The following is a 20,544-nucleotide window of genomic DNA, read 5'->3' on the forward strand; positions in this document are numbered from 1 at the left end:
CACTCCTCCCAGAGATAGTGACACTTCTATTCCAGTTTCTATTCCACCAAGGGGTGATGGTATTAATGGCAGGTGTAATGGTAGGGTGCTGTCAGTTGCCACTGCTGACACCTAATTTGTCTGTTGACTGTATGAGAGCTGCACATCATACCAAGGTCAAAATTATCAAATCAGACATGGCAATTAAAATGCAGTTTTGGGTCTAATGTTATTTTCAAATTCTCTGCAAAGCCAGATGATATGATATCGTAAAACAGGCACAGTAACATTTAGGGGCATTAGTTTAATAACGATCTGTAAGTGTTTGGCCACTGCATTATGAAATGTGGGCTTAAGAGCAAGAAGCTATAGCAAAGTAAGCCTTAAAATCTATGTTCAGCAAAGGTAATTTTGCTGTAATTCATTTAAAATAGAACATACAGTGGCATGTTGTGGTATGGACTTAATGAATTAGAAATGAGTTTATGAACCCAGGGCAAGGATTGCTACTTTGTTTCTGGAATCTTTACAAAAGAACACACCCACCTTGCATTCTTTGCTAATTATATAGGAACGTGTGTATCTTCAGGTTAATATTTCCACATTTAAATGTAGGCAAGTTCAAGGTAATTTTCTACATTTTACTTAGGGTTCTCAAAGGTGCCTTAAAATATATGTGCAGAATGCCATCAATTAGGTGATTTCTCTCAAGGTCTGTTTTTTTATTAGCATAAGGAGGCTTAAGTAGTAATAGCTGCTGATGGTCATTCTCAGTACCCACCATACTATAATACCTCTCTAATACATCCACTGTCGTGTTTAACAAAGGCCCATGTTTTACCAGAACATCCTTGAGGAACATCTGAGGGACTCTGTGCTTATCTGAAGGTGTACAAGCATTATCTGAGTTTACCACATACTGTATGAGTTATGAGATTTGTTGATGTGAGTCTTTTGAGTTAAAAATAAAAAAAAAAATTGCCTAGTGATTTTGACTGGGACCATTTATTTTACACTCAATCAATACTGAACTGTGTTTGAAATTGGTAGTTTTCTCTTTATTTTGCACTTTAAAGTCAGCTAAGATTGAGCGAACGAGGAAACGCTTTTTTTGAGTATACGTGACTGTGACTTTCTCACTGCCACACCCTCCAAATGCAGATAATTTGAAATAGCAAAATGTTGAATCCTGGGATGTGAATAATACAGCACACAAAGCTGTCAGCTCCTGAAAAGCTGTTTGCAACAGTTACGAATGTAAAAAATTGAATTATGTTGCAAAAAAGCCAGCATTACTCCGGTTTCTTTTTTCAGAACACACTACGTGTTCATATTTGTGGATTTCTCTCCAGTATGTACGTAACTTAGGTTGCTACCTGATATTATTGGAACCTTTCTTCTGTGCAGCAGAAGCACTTCCTGTGTTTTATTGTAACAGAGACTGTAGTGAAATAAGGTTATAACTGTGAGAAATGATCTTTATCATACTATGGGTGAGCTCTGGAATAATGGCTAATTCCATTGAATCACCACTGACTGGCAAATGGGGAAATGCTGTAGCTCTTCTTTCAAAGGTGGATGACGATATTTGGTTCTCAGGCTGATGAAATAACCCGAAGGCAGCAGGTCCGTGCCTTTTTAATCTGTTTGATTTGACAGTTTTGTGAACTCGATATGCAAATCCATCATATAATTAAAAGTAATCAAACTTGTATACTTGATAGTCGGTCTTTGGAGGAATACATATTTCAATTTTGAGCACCATGTTTTTAAATTTTATTCTTTAATTTTCCCTTTAAATAAATGAGTTTTAGATTAAAATGGCCTTTATCGCAGCATTACTTTTTTAGTGTCAATACAGAAAGCTTATATAGCAAACTCAAGTACAACCTTGCATGGTATCATAGTGTCTCATAGTCTCTCACAGCGTCTCTATTTCTGTGTAAGCAATATTCATTCTAATGTTTAAAGGATTTTCCATCTCATTGGAATAACAACTTTGCAGAAGAAAGAAGCCTTTTAATATGTGTACATAATGTATAAGTTATTGAAACGTGGAAGTTACAATGATGGCGCTAGGTGTCACGGAGGCTGGGCAACCAGTGTATTTTTCTTCAAGGCCTACTTATTTATTTAGTTATTTGGAGAGCCTGATCTCAGAGGATCTTGTTGAGAAAGGCAGAAACAAATGCACGTTTTATCTCCATCAGTTCACAGAAGTAGATGAAGATGACTGGGATATATCATCTATAGAAGAAGACTATTTGTTGATGAAAGATAACAGTGGTCAGAAGGGATCAACAGCTCAGAAAAATGAGTCAAATGCTGCATCTGTTGTACATGCTTGGGGTCTTCCAAAGAAGACTGTGCCAAAACAGGAAGGTAACACAGTCATTCTTTTACGTTATAAATCTTAAGTGCCTGGCACACCTGGAGGAAAACGTTAAGTATGGTATATTACACGTTGTAAAATACCATATACTGAAGTACAGGTAAAAAAACGTGTGTGGTATTTATATATAAGCTGTCAAGAAGCTTAAGTGTGGGATCTTAAAACACATAGAATCATAGAATGGGTTGGGTTGGAAGGGACCTTTCAGATCACCTGGTTCCATCCCTCTGCTATAGGCATGTCTTGAGAATGATAATCAGCTGCGAGGTTCACTCAGGATACTTCTCCAAGTGTTCTGCTGGGTTGTGATATTATTTGAACCAGTGGTAAGGAAACGGCTTCAATCTCACACAGCAGCTTCTAGTTCTACCGTTTCAGCGTGCTTAAAGGCTAAAACTGCATGCTGACTTTTCTCTTTAAAAATAACATGAATTGTAATGTTGGCACTGAGTATTTGTGCTGTGCATCGTATTCTATGACAAAGAGTTTTCTTATTACCAACATTCATAATTTCCTCAGTGGCTGAAGTTGTGGACTTCGTGAGATATTTGCTCACACAGCATGATTCTTATAGATAGAAAACTGTATATTAAAAATGCCTCCAAACAGTATTAATGTTTTTTTGTTGTTGGTTTTTTTTTTTGCTGTTATTTTGACAGGTCCTCGTGAGGCTGATAATACAAGCACATTAAAAAGCAGCTTAGTCACCGTCACAGATTGGAGCGATTCTTCAGATACATAATAGCTGTATTCCTGATGGGAGGTGCTGCTTTTTGGATTCTGTTGAGTTTGAAAATGTAATTGAAATCATCAAGTATTTCCTGCTCATTTCTCATGCTGTTCAAGTGACAACAATGAATACTGCTTACAGAGCTCTTGTGTCTTTCAGTCCTCAGTTTGTACAGAGAATTTTCATATGCACATCGCTGGCCATCAGTATTTGGAAACTGAGAAAACTGTTCTTCCTTGTGAAGTCTGTGGTGAAAATCCTTGATTTCGCTGAGGTGAAGATTTTGCCTCTAATGTTTACTTTAAAGACCAAACCTGGTCTTAGAAGAAAACCTGTTCACCAGTGAGCAGAATTTACTGCAGAGTATTACTTTGTAAGATTTTTTAAATGCATATTTTCTTGTATTTTATCATAAACTTTATAGAAAATGGTGAGCATTTCAAATAGACTGTTTCCATGTATTAAGTGTTAAGTTTCTAACATGGTTTACAATAAATGCCAAAGGGGAAAAACAGGCCTCATAAATAAAAGTTATTACTAAATGCCTCCTCTTTGTGAAGTTACCCTTTCCACCCATATAAGAATCAACTCTTAGTTAACATAAAAGCAAAAAAACACTTCAATCTGTTGTAAGGAAAAATAATGCCCTTCAGTTGAGCACATACATCCATATTTGTTGTGTGCCCACTTTCTTGAAAAGACACAGTGAAGTTTTGACTTAAATTCAAAAATAGGCAAAAGAAAAAGAGCCATGAGTGACTTTGTAATTCCAGTGTATTTTAGGTGGTGTCAGATACAGAATTTTCTGTATTGCTGTGCCATTAATAAATTGGACTTATCTCCTGTTTGTTTTTGCACCTTTGTCCCCAAATAGCCATGGTGGTGAGATTCCAAGGGGGCATCTGTTCAAACCTCATGGCAGACCTGACTTTCTGCCTAATTTTAGCATCTTAGTCTAGAAACAGAGATTTATAATCTCTGACCTTCTTTATTGAATCATTGTATAAATGTTATCTCGACACTCATGAAATCTCTGTAGACAGGCACAGAAAACGGATGAGTTGAATTTTTGAACTGCTGTAATCAAGATTATCCAAAATGGTTCTTTTTAGTACTCTCTGCTGCACTATGACAGCACTGCAGGGATTTCATTCCCAATGCAAGCCACCTGGTATTCCATTCTTGTTCTTTCTTCAGTTTCTTAACCCGGTTATTTGCAGCCACTCGGGAGCCAAGGCTGGCTTGGCTGAGCAGAGATCTGTATTAGGGGGAAAAAGAAAGGCTATGGCCACTGGAAGTCAGGTCAGGAAGGGCTACAGAGGTGGTGTTTGCTGCTGTAGAGAGAAAATTTATGTGGCCATAGCTCAATGGGAGTTGAATCTGGCCAGCACTGTGGGAGACAAACAAAAGGACTTTTTATACACGTTAATGGTGAAGGACCAGAGGTAACATTACTCTGTTACGTGGTGAGGATGGTTACCTCACAAGTAGGGCTGTTGACAAAGCAGAGACATTTAATGCCTCCTTTGCCTCTGTCTTTGATACTGATGGTGGGTTCTGGGATTCCCAGAGCCCGGAGGTAGGTAATAACAAACTCCCAGCTAATCCTGAACTTGAATGAGATTTGCTCCTGCAGTTGAAGCCATATAGGTCTATGGGTCTAATGGGATTTATCCCAGGGTACTCAAAGAGCTGATGCTGTTGCAAGTTCTCTCATTTCTTTTTCAATGGCTGGAAATGTACAGAGGTCTCTGAGGACTAGAAACTGGCAAACATTGTCTCAGTTTTCAAGAACGGCATGAAGGAAGACCTTGGTAATGTCAGCCTCACTTCGGTGCCTGGCAAGTTTATGGAGATTACTCTGGAAGCCATTGAAAAACATCTGAAGAGACAGTGCTGTCATGGTCACAGCCAATGAGTTCAGGAGGGGAAAGTTCTGTTCAATGAATTTAATATCCTTTTATGACCAGGTTGCCCACGTAGTTGACCAAGGGAAGTCATGCTTTTGTATTTCAGCAAGGTTTTCAAGACTGTTTTTCAAAGTATCCTTCTGCACAAAATGCTCAGTGTGTAGCTAGACAGATCCATCAAATGATGGGTGAAGAATTACATGATGGGTTGGGCTCAAAGAGCTGCACTACATGGGGTGGCGTCAGGCTGGTGGGCAGTCACTGGTGTGGTTCCCTAAAGGCTTGATCTTAGGGCCAGTTCTCCCATGTTTTTGTAAATCACTTGGTTGCAAGACTTGAAGGCATACTGCGTTTGTGGGCAACACTAAGTTGGGAGGAGATGTTAACTCCCTCAAGGGTAGAGAGACCTTGCAGAGATCTTGACAAGTCAGAGAGCCGAGCAATCACCATCTGTGAGTAGTCTAACAGGGCCGGTGCTGGGTTCTGCACCTGGGAGAGAGGCAACACTGAGTACATGTATAGAATGGAGGACGAAAAGCTGCACAGCAGCCAAGCAGAAAGGGGCCTTGGGGTTCTGGTTGAGCAAGTAGAACACGAGCCAGCAGTGTGTCCTGGCAGCCCAAAGGGCCAACTGTACCCTGCGTTGCATCAGGCCCAGCACTGCCACTGGGTGAGGGGAGGGGTTGTACCGCACTGCTCTGTGCTGTGCGGCCTCACCTCCACACTGCGTGCAGCTTTGAGGCTGCCATGTAAGGACATAAAGCTATTAGAGGGCACCCAAAGGAGGGCAACAAAGAAGGGTCTGGAAAACAGGCTGCATGAGGAGGTCCCTGGGTGTGCTCAGCCCAGAGCAGAGGAGCTGAGGGGAGGCCTGATGGCTGCTGCAGCTCCTCACAGGGGGCGGAGGGGCAGCGCTGAGCTCTGCTCTGTGACAGCGACAGGGCCGAGGGAACGGCCCTCAGGGGAGGGGAGCTGGGGGTCAGGGAAAGGGGCTGCACCACAGGGCGGTGGGCAGGGAACGGGATGCACAGGGCTGTGGGCACGGCCCCGAGTGCTGGAGTTCATGGAAGAATTTGGATTCTCAGATACAGGGGTTGGATTTTGGGCGTTCCTGTGTGGAGCCTGGAGCTGGAATCAATGATCCTCGTGGTCTCTTCCAGCTCAGGATATTCTGTGGTTCTGATTCTAGAAGAGGGGAATGTAAGTGGCGTGCCACCAGGCAGATGAGTGCTGCGTGGGACAGGAATCCAGAGGGTTGGAATAAGCTCAGAGTGTAGGAGGCTCTGAGGCTTGTCTTGCCTGCCACAGAATGCCCCCAAGGCTGCAGCTTCTCCCCATTTCTGTCCCCGTGATGTGGTCACCATCACGTGTGCGTTCATCTCACACTCTGTGAGTCCCTTTCCAGTAACTGTTTCCGTAACATCGTGCCCTGACTCTCCTTAGCACCTGATTACACTGTGCTGCTCCCCAGATTACATACTTATTTCCACCTTACCCAGGCTCTTGCTCTTATTCCTGCGGCACTGAAGTGACTTACTTTCTCACACTCCTGGCAATATTGTAAGGAGATAAGAGCCTGTGTATTCCCATTGACTGCCATTGCCTGGCAACAGAGTTACAATGTCCTCTGCAGTTCCAATGTCTCTGCTGATCAGTGGTGAGACATTCTACATATTAACCTGCACAGCATATGACCGTTTTGTCCTGCACTGAACCCATCTGAGAATCAGCTGCAGCGATGCACAACAGTAAATACAGTGCATGCAATTGCCATTGCCAAAGCAACCGACAGACTGCATCTGTAAATACCCTCTTTATTTTTTTTTAGAAAGCAGCATCAATGCATGATTTGCAGGTATAAACTTTATAATACAAACATCAATCTTAAAATATAATAAAATTTACATCAACGTGGAAAAAGCGGCAAGATAATACCTTACAAATTCATTGTCTTAGTGGTAATTCCATTGTGTTTTGGGGAGGTGGGGGGGGGAAATCACCCTGAATGAAACATACAAACTCATTTTTTAAACTGGCTTTGTATCTTAGAAAAGTACACTTAAACATAAGCGTTCTTGTCAAAGTGCTTTGGTGAGGTTTGGTCTGGGACACTGTTGTGAACCTTTGTACGAGACGACATCACAGATGCGGCTCCATTATATGCATACGCTCTCCTGCAAAGAGAAGAGAATCGGCCATTTACAGTCATCTCACAGACTGGTAACATCCCTTACCCAAGCACTGTAGTGCTATAAGGCTAGAATGAAGGTATGGCAACGTGAAGCTCCTCCTGCTGGAGGCAGGTGACACCTCCCTCCCCTGTGTGCTCTCATTCAATTTCCCCTCCAGCGCTTCCTGTAATTCCCCTTGATACAGACTGATATTCCTCATTCACAGCCAAGTAAACTGGTGCCAGATCAGATGAAATACTGAGGCTGTAGCAGACAGTAGGTGAGCAGTAACTCCTCCAGCTGTGCCTCTTTACTACCATCCCTCTTCTCCCAGCTCGTTCCCTTTTAATCTGATGATTTGGGAATAAAGAAACTTGTCAGTTCATGTAAGGATCCCTGAACACTCCTCCTCCATCTGTGCGCGAATTTTTTTCGGCTGTAGCAAATGTATCAAGTATTTATAATACCAGTATTTGTACTGAGAAAGTAGCTTTTCTTAATTACATTCGTTACATGAATGATGGAAAGAAAATTATCCTAGAATCCCATTATTTTCTTTCAAGCACACAATCCTTTTCTGACCTCACAGCAAAGTGTTTCTGATAAGTAATCAAACTGCATACATACAGCAGGTACAAAGGTGCTATGTTGATTTATTTCATTAAGTGCAACTTGGATTTTACCTTGAAGATTTACTGTTCTCAGCTATTGAGAAGCAGAATATACTGCCACCAATGATGCAGAGTGAAGCTCCAGCCCATCCAATGAATAAAGCTGCTCCTAATTCATACCTACAGGAGTTAATAAATGCATTTAACAGAGAATTAATTTAACATTCTTTTTCAGAGTAGAAAAACTGATTTTTTTTCTTCATATATATTTTTTCAGTTGACAGACATTCTTCGTGCAAAGTCAGCTGAGCTGTGATGCTCAGCTAGATTTTTTCCATTACTTCCCTCATGCACATGAGGCAGATCTGTCCCAAGGCACACTGCTGCAGCCAGCTGGGTCGCCTCGCCTCCCAGCTCTCTTCAAGACTGATGGCTGAGAGGCTCTGATTCTTTGGCCCCCTTTTATATTGTATGGCTCCCATCCCCTTGAAACAATGCAGGTTTGTTCTCACTGTATCCCAGTCCTGACTGCAGCTTCCAGTGAGCCTTCCTCTGAGGCCGTTCAGCCCCATGACTTGAGCAACTGCCTACAGCTCTGATTAACACGCCCCTCCGTCTCTCTGCATTTCTCCCTCTCCACATCCATGCCCTGGACTGAGTATACATGATGTTTGTATACATACATACCATAGGCAGGTGCAATCATGGATTCCTAGAACCACTGAGGTTGAAAAAGACTTCTAAGGTCATCCAGTCTGACCATCAACACATCTCCACCATGCCCACTAACCACGTCCCTCAGTGCGACATCCATACAGTCCTTGAATATCTCCAGGGACAGTGACTCCACTACTACATAAAGTTTTCATTCAAATTATTTCACCCCTGTGCTACAGTTTTCAGACGACTGAGCAGATTTCTGTCTGTTCAAGGTCTGGGAGTTCTCTGATTTGAAAGCAGATATCTGCATCAGAGTTCATCACCCAGGATCTCATTACAGTCAGCACTCAAGAAATACGCACTCGACTCCAAAGTACACCTGCTGAATCACAGCCTCGAGTGCCTTTTTCAGTGTGCTCCAACAGAGGTGGATCAAAGCAATGAGCACAGATGGGAAGTGGCACAGTGTGAGCCCCATGTGAGGATGCCTCCACGCACAGCGCGGTGCATGGTGTGCAGCTGGGCACCCCTCAGAAGCCTGCACAGAGCACTGGGTGCTGGAGGACACAGTTGGACCCAGACCCAGGAAGGCTGTTGCTGTAACAACTCCACAGACAGACCATTCGCCTAAAACATGGGAAACACTACTTCATTTTCAGCATGAACTATTGGCCTGAGTCATATAAGATAAACAATTGCCACTTTCCCTCTTGCAGCTCCTCAGTTGGACAGAGATCAATATTAAATTGGGTTTAATTGGGTAGAAAAAGGTGGTCTGCCCTTTTTGTAACAGTTGGGAAGTGAAGGCATGGAACCCAGCCTTTGGTCTTGGGACTGTTTGTACTTTCTAAGCAACATTTATTATAACATGCATAAGCAGTTGGCATGTATAGACCGTTCCTGGGTGATGGCGGTATGCCATGTTAATGAGTGGCAGAGCTGGCCTAATTGGTCCTTCCTTCACATCTTCACACAGATAAAAGACTTTTTGATATACACTGGTGCTTACAAGGAATTTTCAATTGCACGTCAACCTGTGTATGGCTCCCTGGATTTTATCTAATCCAGTCTTCCAGGTTTTTTTAGTAGCCAAGAAGTCAATCCTACCCCACCTTCCAAAATCCAATATAGATTGGATTAAAAACACCCTGTACTTCGATGCCTCTTGAAAAAAAGTACTAATAAGAGGAGAAGAAATTTCTCTATTCCTTATTTTTTCCTTCTCTCTTTATCATTAAAACCCTTAAAGGAAGTCTTCTGTTTTTATGGTTCTTGCCTGTAAGGCTCAAAGTAGCCACACTCCAAAGTCTCCAAAGCCTCACACAGCCCCCACCTACTACAACTACCTCCAGCTACACTCACCCAGGTTGGGAGCAGATATTTTATTATAATCCAAAGAGGCAGAATTCCTGAGACAAAAGTAAGTATTAATATCAGTAAAGAAAACATCCTGGTTATCAGATATGTTGGGACCATGAAGCAAATCAGTTATAGCTTCATTAGCCAACTGGGTGAACTCTGGGACGTATGTACAGAACAAACCTAACCACCCAGCAAATCAACACACCTATCCAATGGAAATATATATTTTATATGTCTAGTTCTTACAATTTATGGAAAATGATAAGCAGGTTTGGAGCAATGTGACAGCAGGACAGTGCCAAGGGGGCCTGTGTGAACTCCACCAATCCAGAGAAAAGAAGGTCGAGGGGAAATGATTCTCTCCAAAAAAGGGAAGTCAGTCAGGTTGTTTGGATAAACTCAGCCTATTCATCTGGAAGAACGATGATGGTCATGAATTCAAGTTGTGGCAATGGACAAAAAGGATGAAGGCTAGCACAGCTTTTATTGGAAGTAGTAAAGTGACAAAACAGTCTCTGAAGATGAGCTCTGGAAGTAACATAAGCAAGGCAGTGCATGAGAGAGATGCACAGATTTTTTTTCTACTAGATATGTCTGAAGATAAATGAAATCCAGCACCAAGGTGTACAGAGTCACCAAGTCTCTGTGTTACTGTGTGCGGTCAAAGAACACTTCTGGAGCAATGTTACATCCGTAATCAAACTACTGTGTTGGAACATAAAATCCTGTGTAAGACTTCTTTCTAAGTAAGTCTAACTTCAGGGTATCCTAGAGTAACCGTTATTTCTCAGCTATGCACAAATTCAAACCAGAAGTGTCTCTGGGGAGCTCTCTGATTCCTCCTGCACACGTACGCATCCAGGGCACCTCTTTGCCATCCAAAGACAGCTACAAGGATGCTAAACATCCCATGTTTTCCCAACATTTTCCACTAACAGTATCTCGAGCCTCTCTTGGACACCACCAGAATAACGACAGATGAAAATGTGCAGCAAGCAGTGAACAGCTGAAACCAATGCAGCAACCTCTCTCAGTGAAGACAAAAGCCAAATTCCAACAGTATGCTAGCAAGGCATATTCAATGCTTCTGCAAGGTACATCAAAGTAAGAGTTCCCAGAAGGCAGCAAAATAAATTGCTCCTATAAATTTCATATTGACTTAGAGAGAAAGGAATCAAATGCTACTTTTATCTTAATCTGACATAAGATCACTGCATGAGCTACACCTCATGCACACCATGTGCAAGTCCAATTACAATTTCCCTCTCCACTGTTTTCTTTGTAGTTGCAATTATGTGTGCTGGCAGTTGTGCTATGCTATTTCTTTCAGGAAAAAATGTAATTTCTTCAGAAGATGATTTATGACCTTTATTTTCTCATTTGTTCACAGTAAAACTTTGCCATGAGGTCTGCCTGTTTTTTTCCCAACCAAACTGTACAGGAACACAATGAAGGAAAGGGAATTCTGGCAACAGCCGAAGTATTTTTCACTGAAAACAGCAAGCCTGATGAATAATTAACTTGTGGCTGCATAGCCAGACTCCATTTTCTTCACAGTAGCTCACATCCTTGTAGCTTTTGGTGGCCTTTGGATCCTGTCCTTAACGTATCAAACAAGCTGAAACTATAGGAGAATTATGGAGGAAAGTATTATGAAATTGTTTTCAAGAGAAGCAGCGTCAGCCCTGCTGCAAACGCGATACCAACTAAAGGTATTCAGTCAGTTAAACTGCCTTCTTTCCATCAAAAAGTAAGGGAGAGCTCAGGATACATTACTTGTATCTCAAGGAAATTTATATCCAGTGATTGACATGTTCTGGAGTCAACATAAAGAACGTTTTGAAAATCTTCTCTTTAAAGATAAGTTTACATTACGTAAGAAACCACAGTGTGAAAGCCTATGGTGCTCTAATTTGCAGCCAATGTTTTCAATCTGGGTGGATAAAACATGCTTCCCAAATTCAAACATTGGCTCATGAATGAATTGCTGCCTTTGAAAGTTCTAAGCATTCACAGCTCTGAGTCTTTATGGATGACTATTTCTGGTAAGGATTCTGCTGTTCAGTAAGCACAAGTTCTTTCTTTATGTTCAATTACAGAAAGTATAGTCAAAGCATTGACTTTAGTCTTGCATGATCATGGGTTTTGAAAAGGTTCATGATCCAGCCTGGAGAAAAGAAGGCCCCTGCGAGGCCTCACTGCAGCCTTGCAGTACCTAAAGGGAGCTTATGAACAGGAGGATGTCTTGCTGTTTTACTCACGTAGCGACAGGACAAAGGAGAGTGGTTTTAAATTGAAAAAAAGGGAGATCTAGATCAGATATTAGGAGGAAATTCTTCATTCTGAGGATGATGAGGAACTGGCACAGCTGCCCGGAGAATCTGTGGATGCCCCATCTCTGGAGGTGCTCAAGGTCAGGTTGGATGGGGCCCGGGCAGCCTCAGCTGGTGGGTGGCAGCCCCGTCCACAGCGGAGGTTGGAACAGGATGGGCTTTAAGGTCCCTTCCAACCCAAACCACTCTGTGATTTTATGATCCAAGTTTTAGCCATCTGGATTTGAAAATATGTCGGGAAAAAAAAAACATCCCTTCAAATGGAATTAAGATCATGCACTCCTCAACACTGTTATGGAAACTATCTTCTATCAAAACTATTTTCTTCCTTTCCTATGGAATTATGCACCTAATGAGTGCCTCTGTCTTGTGAAATGCCTTTTTTGCACCTTTGACATAAACGTAAGCTTACTCCAGTCAGCACAGTAGGCTCTGGAACAAGTGCTGCAGAGCCCCACCAAGCTGTGATGAGCCTGGGCACAAAGACTACAGGCCCATCGTTCTACAGAGAGGTGTTAGCTCATTACATTTCAGCACAGTTACTGCAGTTGGAAAACATGATCAAATAAACTGCATCCCACTTTCCCTTTCTGCCCAACAGGAGAAGCATTTGCTTCCTGTATAAATGGGTTCTGGCGTGCAGCACAAAACTTAAGGTATACTTTTTCAAAAGATTTATGGGTATAGGAAAGTACTTACTTTTGTGCAACATAAGTAGGATCAAAGAACTCAGACGTAATCCTGTGTGCATACAGGGAACAACCAGTCATGGAGCACAGCCCTGAAAAGCATAAGACAAACCATTCAGTGGAATGGGCAGAGAAGCTTTGGGCCTCACCCTGAAGCCGATGAAGTGGCGTAGAACGGTGCGTGCAAAGCTCTGGTATGACTCCAAAGACACAAACTTAGAGAAGTAAGGTATATTTACCACACAGTATGAAAATCAGTCCAGCTAAACAAGCTATTCTTGCTTTATTTTTATCAGAGCCGCCGATTTTTGTGCACTTCATCCCAACCAGTCCAGAAATGGAACCGAAGAAACCCAGACAGACAGCAGAGATCATCAGTCCTCTGCAGGCTTGGATATAACCTGCAATGAGAAGGGGTAAGATTCATGTGAGGGCATGGACCACACCGGGTTTCACTACAGCTTCCCTCACCACACACAGGAACAGGCATTAATTAGTTATTTCAAACAGAATCAAAGCTTGGCTGGAGTAATGCCACCTGATTACTGAGCGTGTTCTTCTAGGCGATGGCATGACAGTGTTCTCCAGTGGGCATCGCCATGTGAGCCCAGCACATAAGAAACATACTATGGCAATCAGAGCTGGAAGAAATAATCCTGTGGCACTGAGCATAGCATCAGCAAGAGGCTGGGTTTTGAAGAGCACAGTGCCTGTCACAGGTTGCAGAGCTTCTCAGAGCACATGAAGTCTTGTATGTGCATGTGCCATAGATGCAATAGGAGCGGCAGCAGGCTGGTGAGCCTGGCTGGACGTGCCACTCTGATCTCATTTGGATCAGCTAAGAAGATCGTTGTTATGCAAGGAGTCCAAATACATTCTCAGCGTCATGGATAGCAGTGATCCTTCAGATAAAGCAAACTACTGGACGTGTGCCTTGCCACTGCATTCAGTTGTGTTGCCATGCCAGCTGAGGCTGCTCCAAACCGAACCGCCCAGCAGCTGGACTTTCCCACAGGACAAGAGATTACCTGTCCTTTTCTTCTTTCACAGTTAAACACTGTGATAACCACACAGTACTGTCCACTGCGTGGAACGCCACAGTCTTACACAGTTGAGTAACTGTCACAAGATGTTTTTCTCCATAACCTACTACATCTCATTTAAAATGGAAATGCGCTGCCATTATTCATGCATTCATTCTTTTCTCTTTGATCTCCAGTGGGTGGAAATCTTGAGAGCCAAGCCAGGTTTCCATTGTTTATTACACCTACTTTTACAGAATAACAAACAAACAAAAAAAAACCCTGCATAAAAGCCCTTAATATGTAGAAAATTAATTTATTAGAACAGGAACTAGGGGACATTTAATGAAAACAGACGGCCATAGATTCAAACCAAAAGGTGTTACTGTTCACATAATGAAGCTGTGGGACTCTTTTCCATAGGCTATCTGGATGCTAGAAGTGTACACAGGTGCAAAAAGAGATGAGATAAATTCAGTTAGAAGAAATGTGTGTCTGGCTGGCTGGTCCCTGAACTGCAAAAGGCCATCACAGGTGCTTGCCCTTCTTCTACACTCATTAGCGGCATTCACTTTGGTTGCTGTTGGAGGAATATCAGCTTCAGGATGACGACTCCGTGCTTGAACAATGTTCAAAAAAACTCACTGATTCACAACTTTGCGTAAGACACAGCACACAAGATGCCCCATCTCTGGAAGCATTCAAGGCCAAGTTAGATGAGGCCCTGGGCAGCCTAATCTAGAGGTTGGGAACCCTGCCCATGGCAAGGGGTTGGAACTAGATCATCATCTTTGAGGTCCCTTCCAACTCAAGCCATTCTCTCATTCTCTAACACTGCATTTTGTAGGATATAATGCTGCATTTTATCAGTCCTACAGAATTCAGGTGCTCACTGCATGTCTTGGAACAAAACCCAGTGGCATTTATCTACATCCATCTGCATGCCTGTAACAGGATTCCGTAACCCATCCTGCTAAATGCAGTGTACAATTTAATAACTGTAACTGTCGTAGGACTCTCATGTTGGAATTTGAGAGCCATTTATGCCTGCTCAGGTGTCTAACACAGTCATTAAAATTAAAGTCTGAACTGTAAGACACACTCCTACGGTAGCTGGATGAGCTGTCCATTGGAGAAACCTTTATTACTACTGATAATAAATGAAACATGGGGTAACCAGCTCAGAGTTGACTTCTAATTTTCAGATATCTACAATTACATTAATAGCCCTTATCTTCTATATGCAATAATACCTAACAATTTGTATTTTTAGAAAAAAAATAAACGATAAAAGACATTGAAGAAATGTTTCATTCTTACAGAAACACACTTCAAAATATTTTTCCTTAATGAGGTGCTACTTCAGTATTACTACCACGTTCAAGCTTTGAGCTGAAAAATTATCTTGCTATTTGCATAGAAATCAATTTTTTCCCTTTCTGTTGTGCTGAGTCTATCTACTAGAATCATAGGATCATAGAATCACCAAGATTGGAAAAGACCTCTAAGATCATCTGGCCCAACTGTCCACCCACCATCAGTATTTCCCCACTAAACTGTGTCCATTAGTACCACATCTAAACACTTCTTGAGCACCTCCAGGGACAGTGATTCAACCACCTCCCTGAGCAGCCCATTCCAGATTAGCACACTGACGCAGAATAATTTGATAAGGCTTATATTTTCCCTTAGTAATTGTGAAATAGCCTAGGTTAAAAGGCTTCAAGCAGAAATGTTTAGTGGCACGTTGCTGTACCTCCAAACCTCTTGAATGTAAGTGAAGAGTAGTACTTCCCAGTGCTGTAGCAGAAAGAAAACGGGTAGCTCTTCCTCTGCTCTCCTGAAACCTTAGTTAGGCAACTGCTGCTGCTTCTGATCTTCTCCTTCTCCACTCAGCACTGAAGACCCTCCAGCCCTGAGTCAGGAACCATAACAAGTGTCTCTCTGAGTAGGTCCCTCTTGTATCCCTAAACCTGTAATCAAAAATCTCATACATCATCCTATGGCATACAAAGGAGATGCTTTCACCCGAAATACCACTGAACGGAAAAGAGAAGCACCACAACGTCCTGCAGTATAGGGATTCTGACAAGATTTGAGACAAATCCAGCTGAAGAATTACAGACTGAAGATATACGAAACCACATCTAAAGATTACCATCTGCCTTGAGCACCTCTCACAGGTCCTATGTAAGATATTTTACTTTTTCATTGGGATCTGCAAGAAAATAAAAAGTAGAGCACACCTTTTGATGTTCGCTGGACTGTACAACCAGTTTATAAAACTTGGCATTTCTAAGGCATAATTCACCTAATCCTAACAGAGCTATATCTACAATAGATCATATTAATTACATGTAATTTTTTACTGCAAGCTTTGTAAAGTGAGCCTAAGGGTGACTCACAGCTATTTGGTGGTTATCTAATACCAGGTGAGATGACTACCACTGCTAAGTAAACTGTTTCCTCAACAGTGAAATAAAATTGCACTCCCAAACAGCTCGCTTCAAATTCCAGCAATAATTAAAACTTCTTCTGTGTCAAATTCTGTAACTTTACTCCTTTGTTTTTTTTCCCCCTCAGGCAAAACCCAAAAGATGTCAGTAGGTAAAGAGTGTTGGTAAGACTTCAAAATGTGGCTCTCTCAGTTTATAAAGGCCCAAGTCTGAAGATGGTGCCCTCGCTAATTTTGCTACAGTAGGCATGGAAAAATTTGTCTTTATTACTTTTCCATACAACGTATTTCTTGTAGCACCCGGGTGAAGCAGGAGATGCAAACTGGTGAGGTAACTATTATTTTTGACAGGTCCAATTTATTGACACCGTTAGTAGTTAATTGACACATTAAGGTGCTGAACCATGAACACATCCACCCAGAGGTCCTCTAAACCTTTATTTATGCCTGAGCCTCCGAGGAGAAGCAATAAATATTCACCCCAACCAAAATAACCAGCATATGCTCGGAACAACATGGTTGAAATTCAGTTGTTACTGAAGGTCAATACACAGCTTTAAAATAAGTAGAGGGGGTGAGACAGCGAGAAATGATTAACTCACTCAACAGAAATCATTTTCAACTATAATTGCATGAGTTGGAGCACGGCTCAGCTCTGCTGAATGAATAACCTTCCTCACTAAATATTTCACCAAATTCTGCAGGCCAAGTGAAGTGGGACTTGTTTCAGCTCACCACAGCAATTATCCAACTGCCACACATTTTTAAAACAAAATAACTGAAATGGTCATAATCTATGCCAAAAACATAGAAGAGTAGAAGGCTTTGTTGCTTCTACCAAGCTGACTGTGGCAACAGCATGCGTAAAACGGTGAAATCAATCTCAGGATCAAACTCAGCCCAACTGCTCAGACCTAGGATAAAACAGGCCACTTACAGCTGTGAATGTAACTGTACCTTTTCTTTGCTTCCTGGAAAGCAAGAACCAAGGTTCATCACGCAGAGACTGGGAATCTTCTACTACCAAAGATTGTCTCCTTCCCAAAAATGTGCTATGCATACTTTCATCAGCATCTACAGGAAGCTGGTACCTTGTCATGTACGCACTGACCACCCAAACAAAGCTCTGAAGCAACGAGAAGCCATATGTTTGAAACAGACAAGTAGACAAACATGTATTACTCATAAAGTCATGTTTAGCAGCATTCCAAGAGAAACCTATTTCAAGTATTTTTTTCAAACAAATGTGTTTTGTCTTGCATTCAAATTAATCTTGTTGGGCTATCATCTTTCTTGCCTCACCACTCTCATGCTTGCCTCTCATGCTCTCAAAGAGCTATGAGGAATTCACACATTCATATTGTATGATTCTCACAAAAACATCTGCATACTGTTACGGGGGGTTGCCACTTTCACAATGAATACCCGCAGCGGCACCTTGCAGTCTGCATCATGTGAAGTAGCAGTGGTTACCTTACAGATACAGCTCAGGTTCCTTCTAAAAGTACACACCCATTGCCTTTGTATGATTTTCTAAGCTCCAATACCTTCTTTTATATCATAAGTAAATTTTTATTCGGCTGTGTTCTTTCTAAAGGTCACTGGATACACTGCTGAGAACACGGTAACGGATACAGCATTAGGAGGTGGTTTCACTACCAAGTTTCTGTCTACGACCAGCAAAAGCAAACCCAAAATGATTTGAGTCCTGCAAGAATACTTATGCTCACATACAAAACATGGGGTCTGTAATAAGGGGCCAGCCCTTAACAGTGGTTGGCCAGGTCTACTATACAAGAATGCATGAAGGTGGAAAGGAACACAGGTAATTTTCTCCAGTGGCCAGTGGCGCAGTGCGATGGCCCCAAAGCCGTGAGTGCTGCCCTGCTGCCATGTCACTGCCAGGAACTTGCACTCCATGATGCACATCAGAAACTGGGAACAGGGAGTGACCCCTGGCTACTCCTAATCCAAGCTACAACACTTTCTGAAGAAGGGAGCCCTTTTCCTGCACCCCACAGGAGTGTCCAAGCATCTCTCCAGTCCTGCCCCACCACAAGGAATGGAGCATGCTCTATAGGGTTTGCTGCTTCTGCTCACCAAGAACTGCTCTATTGGGACAGAATGGGCACAAGATCTGTCCTTCTTTGCTTTCCCTGGGTCCACCATCTGAGGTTGAGCTGCCACACGGCAACACCAGGGAAGGGTGAGGGTGAGAAGGTACACAGGTTCACAGCAGAGTCCGTTGCTGTGAGGAGCAGAGCTGGGGCCAGGCAATAGCCCAGAGGCAGCTCTGGCTGCAGCAAGACCCTCAGCTGGCCTACCGTGTGCTGGGGGTCACACTGCTGTATGTGCATCCCACGTCTCCTTTACTGTGCCTGCACACCAGTATCTTGGCCTCACTTGAAGACACGGATCAAGGACACTGAAGCCAAACTATCAAACAGCCTCTGTCAGGAGGATGGGATGAGCCCTGTCCAGATGTGGATTCAGATGCTCTGCCAGATGCACGCCTGCACAGACAACTGCCTCAGACACTCATTTCTTGGAGAACTGGGACATGGCACCCAGAACACAATGTTTTCTAGGTCTGAACTGGGTTTGTGGGGAGTAAAAGGGGCTTTGCTGTTTTCTTTTTTTCCTGTTTGGGGTGGGTGGGGGGTGAGGATTTTAAACATTCCCACATACTTTGTTTGCAACTTTGCCTCTCTCGTTCTAAAACCAGATCCACTCACTGCAAACCAAGCAGCTGAACAACGGATGCCACGGGTCCAACACTCAGCAGTGATTGTGCAGTGCTCCCTCACAGAGCACAGCTCCTCACCAAAGCCTGGAAAACACTGGTTCCTACACCAAGCCCCTGAGTGGTGCCACTGTTCCACTCCGCTGTGGGATCAGCAAAGCTCTCTGCCACCATGGGGCTGGGGCAGAGGGGTTCTGGGTGCAATACTCCTCCATCCACAGGCAGCATCTGAAGCACAGATGCCTGAAGGCTGCCTGCACCCTGACCTCTTGCACGTCCTGAGGGTGGATTCAAGGTTTTCTGATACTGGGACTCATTTGCTTAATGGCAGCATTAATCCCTGCTGTAACAGCATCAGTGTCCCACTAGCAGATGTTTCCTCAATGAACTTTCCCAAGAAGTGGACCAGCCCTGGACCCTGCGCAGGGAGTGCCCTGGAGGCAGAACCGTGTTTGTTGTTGTTGTTTTTTTTTTGGAATATCAAAGCCACGGGCAGGCTATATAGTTTATTCCTTTATGACCATAGAAACTTGGAAAAGGTGCCATTATTTTAAAAACCTCTCCTCCCTTTATTGACAGCCACTCCTGAGGCTATAAACCAGGGCCGGCCGCACTTTCACTCTTTCTCCCGAAGCTATCATATTAACTGGCGGCAAGTTGCTCGCGGTGCGGGCTGCAGCGTTCGGTTCCCCGCAGCGATCGGCCATATCCCCCCCAGCGGGCACGGAGCGCAGCACCCACCCGCCTCATCCCTCGGCTCCAGGCGCTGCAGCTCCGAGCTCTGCTCCGGGAAAGCCCAACGCCGCCGTCCGCCCATCGAGCGGACACATCCCAGTTAAGAAGAACCGAGCAAAGCAGCGCAACACACCGCTATAACCCCATGCCCGCATCACCCCAAGCGCTGCGCCCCGACGCGGTCCCGGGACGCGCCCCGCTCGCCCCAACGCGCGATCGCGGCGCAGGCACGGACTGCGGTGCCGGGGCCGGGGGAGCCGGGGCGGAAGGCGGAGGGTTCTGACCGTCGAGAGCCAGCATGGACGGGAAATCCTTGCAGTTGGAAACGCCGGTGGAGTCGGTCACGCAGGTCTTCCAGAGGTTGGCCCAAAAGGTGGCGGTGGTGATGACCGTGCCGTCTATGGAAGACACCTTCCAGTAGTCGGTGGGCAGCGTGGAGGACACCAGCACCCAGCCGGAGATGGTGAGCAGAAAGGCGACGATCTCCGCCGACGTGCTCGCCATCGGGCCCGGCGGCAGCAGCGGGCGGCGAGCGAGCGGCGCGGGGCCGCGGAGCGGAGGGTGGGGCGGGGCTTGAGGGGCGGCGACCAATCGGCGCCGGCTGCGCCGGGAAGCCGCGCCCCCTCCCTCGCCCCACCCCGCCCCGCCCAAATCCCCTCCGCTTACACCGAGCGGCGGGGGTCCGCGCGTCCGAGCGCTTCGCTCCCCCTTGGGCCGGCCGTGCGCCGTGCCGGCCCTACGGAACGCCCCTC

The 20,544-nt window shown here is 44.0% G+C and overlaps 2 protein-coding genes across 9 annotated transcripts in view; one reads left to right on the forward strand and one right to left on the reverse strand.

Moving 5' to 3' along the window:
* Positions 1-5,095, forward strand: part of DZIP1 (DAZ interacting zinc finger protein 1) — a 45,976-nt gene extending 40,881 nt beyond the window's left edge. For all 6 annotated transcript variants that reach the window (XM_048933191.1, XM_048933190.1, XM_048933188.1 and 3 more), the window contains 2 exons: positions 2,190-2,361; positions 3,031-5,095. In XM_048933191.1, coding sequence (XP_048789148.1) covers positions 2,190-2,361; positions 3,031-3,113 — 255 coding nt within the window. In that variant the 3' untranslated portion in view covers positions 3,114-5,095. The remainder of the gene's footprint in view (positions 1-2,189; positions 2,362-3,030) is intronic.
* Positions 5,096-6,856: 1,761 nt separating this feature from the next.
* The window catches only part of CLDN10 (claudin 10), a 67,037-nt gene continuing 53,349 nt past the window's right edge, over positions 6,857-20,544 (reverse strand). For 2 of the 3 annotated variants that reach the window (XM_048933235.1, XM_048933234.1), the window contains exons 2-5: positions 13,077-13,238; positions 12,848-12,929; positions 7,866-7,973; positions 6,857-7,185 (exon numbers count right to left, since the gene is read on the reverse strand). In XM_048933235.1, coding sequence (XP_048789192.1) covers positions 7,071-7,185; positions 7,866-7,973; positions 12,848-12,929; positions 13,077-13,238 — 467 coding nt within the window. In that variant the 3' untranslated portion in view covers positions 6,857-7,070. Of the gene's footprint in view, positions 7,186-7,865; positions 7,974-12,847; positions 12,930-13,076; positions 13,239-20,076; positions 20,349-20,544 lie in introns of those variants that run through there. The other variant, XM_048933233.1, reaches the window with a different exon arrangement.

This window comes from Lagopus muta, chromosome 1 (genome assembly GCF_023343835.1).
Source record: "Lagopus muta isolate bLagMut1 chromosome 1, bLagMut1 primary, whole genome shotgun sequence".
NCBI lineage: Eukaryota > Metazoa > Chordata > Aves > Galliformes > Phasianidae > Lagopus > Lagopus muta.